This window comes from Miscanthus floridulus, chromosome 3 (assembly GCF_019320115.1).
Source record: "Miscanthus floridulus cultivar M001 chromosome 3, ASM1932011v1, whole genome shotgun sequence".
Lineage (NCBI taxonomy): Eukaryota > Viridiplantae > Streptophyta > Magnoliopsida > Poales > Poaceae > Miscanthus > Miscanthus floridulus.
The window spans coordinates 123,790,622-123,799,833 of record NC_089582.1 but is presented as its reverse complement, the minus strand read 5'-3'; the positions used below and the strand labels follow the sequence as shown (position 1 = coordinate 123,799,833).

The 9,212-nt window shown below is 50.4% G+C and overlaps 1 protein-coding gene across 1 annotated transcript; it reads right to left on the bottom strand.

Moving 5' to 3' along the window:
* Positions 1-1,134: 1,134 nt before the first annotated feature.
* LOC136542311 (probable aldo-keto reductase 2) lies at positions 1,135-3,046 on the bottom strand. The gene is made up of 4 exons (XM_066534683.1): positions 2,547-3,046; positions 2,008-2,180; positions 1,803-1,905; positions 1,135-1,680 (listed from the first exon to the last, which is right to left on the bottom strand). The coding sequence occupies exons 1-4, from the start codon at positions 2,979-2,981 to the stop codon at positions 1,342-1,344; spliced, it is 1,050 nt and encodes a 349-aa protein (XP_066390780.1). The 5' UTR covers positions 2,982-3,046; the 3' UTR covers positions 1,135-1,341.
* Positions 3,047-9,212: the final 6,166 nt, after the last annotated feature.

Sequence of the window (9,212 nt, the reverse complement as noted above, 5' to 3'; positions counted from 1 at the left end):
CTCGCGCGTCGTGGTCCCAATGGCGCGGCCCGCGATGAGCTCCTCCAGTCGCGCCGACAAGCGGCTTCCGGTAGCGCGGACGCGGCCCGACGTGCTCCTCCGGAGGCGGCGGGCGAGCGACACCGTCCAGATCCAGCGGCACCTCCGTCCCTCCCTGCTCCGGCAGTCCCAGGGGCAGGTGGCGCCTCCCTCTCCCTCCCAGCTTCGGCAATCCCTGAGGCTGGGGCCAGCGGCGCCTCCCTCCCTCCCTGCTCTAGCGATGAAACTCCCTCGGGCCATGAAGAAGAAAGAATAAGGGGCTCCGCTCGTCAGTGTGAGAGGGAGAGAGTTGAGAGTTGTGGGTTGTGGATGACATGTGAGGTCTGCTCAATTGTTTTTTTTCAGAAGCCACAACTGCTGAACCAATCAAATCATTGAGAAACAAAACAAGAATAACAGATATTGGGATAGGGGAAAATTTTGAACAAGAATATATAGATTTAATTTGATGCATGGAAGCTTTACTTGTGTCATGAACATAGCATCTTTTTATTCAACAATTTTAGAAAAGTTAATTTCCTAGCGTGCAGGATCTGGATCTGCGGCACGCACACCCGCACCCACCGTCGGAGAAGGCCACCGCCAGAGAAGAAGGTTGCGCTCGTGACGGCACGACCCCACGCCTTCTCTCTCTCCCTCTGTTCTTCTCCAACTTCGGCGGGCTTAGAAGAGAAGAGGCTCGGGTGAGGTAGGCCGACCAGACACCTGGCAGTGGGGACGGTGGGAGGGCGTCTTAGGATTTTGGCGGCGGTGAAGACGGCCAAGCCAGGTCGGGGCGGGGGCGCCATGGCTGAAGCTCGCCGCGGGATAAGGAAGTCATGGCCGGAGCTCACGACGGCAACCGGGAGGCGGAGAGGAGAAGAAGGAGGCCGCTGCGGGCGCGCTAGGGTTTTGCCGGAGCTCCGCGGCGAGGCGGCGGACGGTGGTGGAGACGGGGGCACTCGCGCCGGATCTAGAGGGGGTCGAGGGCGGCGTCGCCGGAGCCGGGCGGGGTGAGGAGGCTACAGGAGAAAGAAGAAGAATAGTAGAAGAGAGAGTGTGTGGGTGGAGTGGCGTGCGCGTGCGCTCGTGCACCTTCTAGTACAGCCCTAAAAATTTATTTGATGATACCCTGCGTGCTTTTTTCACTTCCTGAATAATCTTGACATAATGCCACAACAGAAGCACACAACAACTCCACAAGTATCAACACCCATCTCACGGATACTGCCGGTACGTGCTTTGCCAACACCAGGGATTGGAATGATGTCGTGACAAACATACATCGCGTAGCATATGAGACGATGCGTGTGAAGCCGTACGTTACTCAGGCTTCCAGGAAGAGAGGGGAGGTGTCTCAGAATCCTTCCAAGTGTTGGGGAAGCTTTCAAGGTAGCGATCACCCTGGACATCTGCCGACGCATAAGACTCGAGCTCAGCCATGTCCTGAGGTGTGAGCTTCACCGAAAGCGCCGCCACGTTGCTGTTGAAATTCTCAACCTTCGTCGTCCCGGGTATAGGGCAGACGTCGGGTCCCTGGTGGTGAACCCAGGCCAGCGCCAGCTGCGACGGCGTGCACCCCTTCCTCGCCGCCATTGCGTTGACTTTCTCAAAGATCACGGCGTTCTTCTCCATGTTTTCCGGCTGAAACCTCGGCAGATCCTGGAAATGGTTTAATTTCATTGAAATTTGAAAAAAGGTTAGATGGCTCAGCAATAATCTGTGGCACTACTACTAAGATGCTGTTTGGTTAGGCCTGTTCAGCCCGTAATACTAGTATAAACCTTGCGGAAATCTTGATCTGACAAGGTGTCGACCAGCTTAGGACCGCTTGACAAGAACCCTCTGCCCAGTGGACTATATGCCACTATTCCAATGCCAAGCTCCCTGAAATTGCCGGAGCATGAACAAGTAAATAAACAATCTAGATACAGTTTTGGTGGTGGCTCAACAATATAGATACAGTTTTGGTCATGAAAAAGAAAAGACCTGCAAGTCGGGATTATGTCAGCTTCAACATCTCTTGACCAGAGAGACCACTCCAGCTGCACAGCGGTGATGGGATGAACTGCGTGCGCTCTCCTGATCGTCGACGCCGATGCTTCGGACAGACCAATGTATTTGATCTTGCCCTCTGCAACTAGTTTCTTCAGTTCACCTACCTGTTATAATTATGGATGTCAAGCAGGTACATAAGCTTATCCATCAGGTTTAAGTGCACGAAGAAGCAGTGGTCCGACGAGCCCATTGTGGCTCTGCCCACCTCTGTCTGTGGTTCTGAAACTTCAAAGGCATGCATTGAGGAGGCTCAAGAAAGCCATTGAATATTTGTTTATCGAGAAGATGCAGCTGCTGATCACTACTAAATAATAAAAATGCAGTGTGTCCACACTCGTCTTTGAGGTCACTACGTACTGACCTCAAGAAATTTTTAATAGGGAACATAAAAAATGCCTTGGCTGGGAATCTTTTTAATATAATATGAAATTAAAGCTATGGTCTTTGCCTAAGCATGGAAGCGAACTCACCGTGACCTCGATGGGCACCCTGTTGTCAATGCGATGCTGGTAGTAGAGGTCGATGCAGTCGACGCCAAGGCGCTGGAGGCTGCCCTCGCACGAGGCGCGCACGTACGCCGGGTCGCCGCGGACCCCCCAGTTGCCGTCGGCGTCCGTGAGGATGCCGAACTTGGTGGCCAGCTGCACCTTCTCCCTCACCCCGCCGCCTGCCTGCAGCGCCCTGCCGAGGAGGAGCTCGTTGGTGTGGGGCCCGTACACGTCCGAGGTGTCGAGGAGGGTGACGCCGGCGGAGACGGCGTGGTGGATGAGCGCGATCATGTCCGGCTCCGGCTTGGGCGGGCCGTAGTAGGCGGACATGCCCATGCAGCCGAGGCCCTGCGCCGAGACCTCGAGCCCCTGCGAGCCCAGCTTCATGCGCGGCACCACCATGGGAGACGCGGCCATGCTCTCTGTGGCTCTTGAGCACCTGAGTATTCTGTTCTAGGCTTATGGCTTCACTGCTTGAGTGTTGAGTGAAGTGGGGCTATTCGCGCCTCAATTTATATTGGTAGGCCAAACGTACGTCACGGAATAGGTCACCAGGCCGGCGGCTTGCCGAATTTATTATATATAGCAAAAATTGGTAGGCCAAACGTACGTCACGGAATAGGTCACCAGGGCGGCGGCTTGCCGACTTATACATGTGCACCGACACTGCTTCGATGACTGCAGGCATATATAATATATTGATGATCAATCCACCATAGTCGTGGGTTTGTTGGCAAATAGCCGCCATTGCCATCATCAGTAACCTCTTGACTCACCGAATCTATTTTGACTTATTTTCTTCAGGCGAACTGTCGTTGGCTACTCTAGGTTTTCATGATTTTTTTTTTATCTCGCAGCGCTAGCTAAATGCACAAATAAGCCCATGATTGAGTACTCAATTGGCCCATTCACTACCGCACTCCTTGAGTTTGCCGAGTGCCTCAAACACTCGGCAAAAGACAGAAAACACTCGGCAAATGGTTCGCCGAGTGTAACACTCGGCGAATAGCACTCGCCATAAACAGTGCCGGCAAAGCCAACTTTACCGAGTGCCATTTATCGGGCACTCGGCGAAAAGAAACGGTCATAATGCCAGACCCGCCGTTAACGGCGACTTCGCCGAGTGTCAAACGGCAACGCACTCGGCAACTAATTTCTTTTTAAATATTTTTTTTGTTTTTAGAATTCCTTGTCGCCGAGTGCTACTCTCGGTAAATCATAATAATATGCCGAGTGCCGCGCAGGCACACACTCGACAAACATTTTTGAAACAGTATTTGGTTGTTTAAAAAATAGCTTTTCGCCGAGTGTGATAATATCTGCACTCGGCAAATGATAAACATATGCCGAGTGTCGCGCTGGCAGACACTCGGCAAACTTTTCTAAAACAATATTTGTTTTTTTTTTAAAATAGCTTTTCGCCGAGTGTCTTGGTGATAACACTCGGCAAATTGTGTTTGCTTTGCCGAGTGTCTTGGTCATAACACTCGGCAAAGCCTCATAAATCTGAATTTTTTTTTTGTTTTTGCATTACATTTCACAGCACACACTGCTGGTGTGTGTGTGTGAGTGTGAGTGTGTGCTGGTGTGTGTGTGTGAGTGTGTGTGTGTGCTGGTGTGTGTGAGTGAGTGTGTGCTGGTGTGTGTGTGTGAGTGTGAGTGTGTGCTGGTGTGTGTGTGTGTGTGAGTGTGTGCTGGTGTGTGTGTGTGTGAGTGTGAGTGTGTGCTGGTGTGTGTGTGTGTGAGTGTGTGTGTGAGTCAGTGGACATGGGGATAGATGTACTCACAGGAGTGTCTTCAGGAGGACGAGGAGGAAGGAATAGCGCTTGTGGCAGAGGTTCACCCATCTTCGCGCCGAGATTTTGCATCCACTAAAACATCTGCTCCTGCCTCTGCCGATCAGCGTCAATCTTCGCCTCCAACGCTATTCTCTGCCTCCTCTCTTCTTCTAGCTCGGCCTACAAAATTTCACCCTAATGTTACAATGGAAATCAAAGGTATGTAAGAAACAATGAACAACGAATAAAAGAGTAATAACCTGCAAAGTCTGCATGGCGTGCTGTGTACTGGTCGGCCGTGGGCGTACGGGCGGCCTCTGGCCCGTGTCGCTTGCTCGGATCTGGGAGAGAGTGGGAGTAGTGGCCGTGTCGATGACGTTGTCGCCAAGGCAGTACCTGCCATGCTTCTTGCCTCCTCCCACCCCCATGACAAGGTCTCCTTCAAAATCCTAGGTGCTCGGATCGTACTCCGGCCCATGGACCGCCTTGGCCGCCGTTGTGTACTCGGTGAGATGGCTGTGGATGGAGGGATTGCTGTACGCTGAGGGGGGGGGGGGGTCCTCCGGGTTGAAGTCGACGGCGGACGTCGCCTTGCCCTTATGGGCCATAGCCCATGCCTTCACTTAGGAGCAAGGTGCGCCACCATGTGATGCCGACTGTGAAACAAACAGTAAGATCATTAGAAACTATGTAGAAGCAAGCGTTACAATACATAAATGAAGTCACGTACCCATCTCTCCACGTACTCGGCAAGGGTAAGGTTCCCCTGATGGTGTGGTGCACCTGTCATCATCAAACGCCGCTCTCGGCAAGCGACGTGTGTCTCCGACCACTCCGGGGAGCACCACTTGTCCACCATCCTCCTCCAGCACTCGCCTTTACTAGCCACCCAATTTGGAGGCACCTACACGTCAACAAGCATTTGTCATATAAGAAGATCATAGTAAGTGTACTTAATCTCATGAAGAAACAATATTTACCAGCATGTATTGCTCTTTGGTCAGCGTCAAGGTTCTTGCGAGGTCTTTGTCGATCTTCACTTCCTCGAAGACAGCTTTATATTGCGGTACAGCCAGGACACGCGCCTCGTAGTGCATGTCCTTCACGAGCTTGTAGCAGGCTTTGTGAGCGTGCCTCTCGGCCCTCTCCTCGTATCCCTCATCACATCTGTAGAAATCCTGCATATAAACATTATGTATGTAGTCATTATTTCAAGGATGTGATAGGAATGCGATGTATCAAGCAAGATAGTGCGGGGAAGGCTTACCCACAGCTCTTTCACAACCCGCTGCGCCTTGTTGTCGAATTTCCTGCCTTCCCGATCTCGTGCATCGGGGGCAGAGGCGTAGTGCTCGAACGTGTAGGCCGGCTCCACCCCTCCTGCCCAGTCCACCAGGCTGGGGAAGTGTCCCTACATAGAAGACCCAGGATTCCACCGGGAAGGCATTTGTGATCACCTGCAACCACAACCTTCCATCCCCTGTCCAAGTGATTATCGAAAAAATATAAGTTTGTATTTTGCCATGTTAAACATATCAAATGAAATAGTGATAACATCTTAAGATACTTACCTTGGCCCATTGGGGCGAATCACCGGCCGTTTCATGAAAGGTATAGGCCGTTCCAGGAGGCGTGAAGGGCCTCGCAACCAGATCTTTGAAGCAGAGGAAGAGGAACCCCCCGCCGAGGGCTCCTCCTCTGCCTTGTGCTCGCCCTCCTCCTCCTTGTGCTCGCCCTCCTCCTGCTCGGCCTGCTCCTCCTCGTGCTCCTCGTGCTCGTGCTGCTCCTCCGTTGCCTCCTCCTAAGGCGAGGGAGGTACAGGCGACGGCAGCCGAGTCGCTGCATGCGCCTACCGACCCTGGCCTCTTGGGCGACCCCTGCGCCTCTGCGGCGGCTCCTCAGCTGCAGGAGCCTCCTCAGCTGGAGCAGACGCCGAGCTCTGGTAAAACGACCCGATGGACCTCATACCGCCCACCATCTTTTATCAATCACCTGCAATTAAAAAGAGTAAACCAATAAGCACATATAAACAGGACAACCTGAAAAAGAAATGCAAAATAAACAAAACATAATTAGAAAATGACAGTATTACTTGTATTAGAAATAGGCATCATGATCGGGATTAGCCGGATTATAACTCTCATCATCACTATCACACATGTCGAAATAATCAACACTATCCGAAGGACCAATGTTGTCATCATCGGCATTGCCTATACGCACTAGCTCAAGTAATTCTAAGTCTTGCACATTTTACACCTCATCTCCATCGTCCTCTTCATCAACCCTTTCATTATCTACTTCCATTTCAATCGCGCCGGTTAAGTCTATCTCAAAACTCCCTTCTAGCCCCTCCTCTTGATAGAACTCCCCGTCATATGTGTTTGGGTCTAAGTTGTAATCTTGATCATTTGGGAGAGGTAGTCTACCATGTGGCGATGTCTTCTGCACAATATACCAACCCTTAAGACGGTCGTCGTTTGGGCACGCGTATGGTAGATAATAAACTTGCGTCGCCTGTTGAGCAACAACATAGACATCTTCCCCTAGATAGACGGAATCCTAACGAATTTCGACCAGCCCAAGATTAGGAGTCCGTCTCATTACTGCAAGATCAAACCAATGACAATTGAATGTGGCAGGCTTAAGGGGTTTGGAACCACGAAATTTGACTTCGTAGATTTCTTCGATTCTCCCATAATAATCGGCCCCATCAGTGCCAGGCGTAAGAACTCCGGTATTTGTGGTTCTTCAATTGGGCCGACTTTCCTCATGTGCTGTCATGTGAAAGCGATATCCATTCACATCATAAGCGGCAAATGACCTGACCCTATACAGAAAGCCACTGGACACCTGTGCTAACTCGGGATCCATAGACTCATCGGTTTGGCCCTGCAAGCTCAAGTAGGATATATCGTTAAACTAAGTACGAGCAACTTGTAATGTCAAACTAAGTACGAGCAAAGTTGGACAATACCTTCTGTGCGAACCAAGAAATGAAATCAGGCATTCCATTTCCCACACCCTATTTAAGAAGGGTATCACATTCCTATGGGGTAGGTTCCCTTGATAGACGCTAGTAGTGATCAAGAAATTCCCTATAACAATGAGAAACAAGAGAGTTGAATATCGAATAGTGACAACATATTTAACAAGTTCGTTGTGAACTTACTGCTTGTATGGCTCCACTTTGAGAAGGCTGGTCAACACATAGTGCATGATAGTGCGCCACTCTTCATGTCTCAATGTCTTCGGTTTCCAATCACTTGCACTTCCGAGCTACCCTCGGAAAAGGCTGAGGTTCGATTCATTTTCGCCAGCATTGTAGCGAGGGGGTGGATTATGCACGCTGGGAAGGTTGTCACTATAGTAACTTGTTGTGAAGTTTGACACCTCCTCTAGAATGTATGCCTCTGCAACGGAAGCCTCAATTTTGCCTTTATTCTTACATTCACTTCGAACAACCTTTAGACATCTCTCAATTGGATAGCACCAATGGCCCTACATAGGCCCCCCATTCGTGCCTCATACAGGAGGTGCAAGATCAAATGCTGCATTGGAACAAAGAAGTCGGGTGGAAATATCTTCTCCAACTTACAGAGAAGCACCGACGCCATTCTTTTCAAGTCCTTAACCACTTTTCGAGACAACTCCTTGGCACAAAGCTGGTGGAAGAAATAGCTCAACTCTGCCAACACTAGCCAGACATGCTCAGGGACATAGCCATGAACCATCGCCGGAAGAAGCCGCTCAATCCATATGTGGAAGTCATGGCCTTCATCCCTTTGACTCGCAGAGTAGATAAGTTCACTCCCCTCCTCAGATTCGCTGCATACCCATCAAGGAACATCAACGTTTGCATCCATTCAAGTACTTGCCTCCTTTGGGGCCTGGTCAAGACGAAATCGGCCTTAGGCTTGCTCCATGTCTTGCCGCCTCTAGGTGGCTTCATTTCTTGCTTTGGTCTATCACATAACGTTGCTAGGTCCACTCTAGCCTTAACGTTGTCCTTTGACTTTTTAGTGTCCATGAGTGTTCCCCAAAGTGCCTCGGCCACATTCTTTTCAGTGTGCATCACATCAATGTTATGTGGAAGAAGGAGGTCATCATAATAGGGGAGCCTCTCTAAGCCTGACTTATGAGTCCACATATGTTGACGACCATATCCCACAAAACCATCGCCTTGTGGGTTGACGACGAGAGCATCTATCTAAGCATGAACCTCGGCACCAGTCATGATCTGTGGTGTTGGGTCTGTCACTACCACACCTTTCGTAAAGTTCTTGATGTCTCGTCTGAATGCATGCTCAATAGGGAGGAACTATCAATGCTTGTCGAACGAAAAATACTTGCCACCCTTCTTCAACCAAATGAACTCCATAGTTGTCTTGCATAATGGGCATGGAAACCTCCCATGAACACACCAGGCGCAGAATATCCCATACGCCAAGAAGTCGTGCAGGGAGTAGTGGTACCAGACATGCATTCTGAAGTTCCTCTTCGTAGCTCGGTCATATGTCAACACCCCTTCCTCCCAAGCACGGACCAGCTCATCAATCAGAGGCTCCATGAACACACCCATCTTACTCTCCGGGTGTCCTAGAATTATCAATGATAAGAATATATTCTGTCGTCGAAACACGACACCAGGGGGGGGGAGATTGAGGGGGATAACGAAGATTGGCCAATAAGTGTATGGGGTAGCCATCAGTCCATAAGGATTGAACCCATCTGTTGCCAGCGCAACACATACATTACGAGCCTCAAGAGCTTTCTCACGATGAATCCCATCAAAGTGGGTCCATGCTTCAACATCAGATGGATGTACCATCTTCTCAGGACTGTATCGAGTGCTATTTTTGTGCCACAT

Coding starts and splice junctions, on each gene's coding strand:
- LOC136542311 (XM_066534683.1), bottom strand. CDS start 2,981: ATGGCCGCGTCTCCCATGGTGGTGCCGCGCATGAAGCTGGGCTCGCAG. Junction 2,181..2,546: donor GGGTGCCCATCGAGGTCACG/GTGAGTTCGCTT, acceptor TAATTATAACAG/GTAGGTGAACTGAAGAAACT. Junction 1,906..2,007: donor GACATAATCCCGACTTGCAG/GTCTTTTCTTTT, acceptor CGGCAATTTCAG/GGAGCTTGGCATTGGAATAG.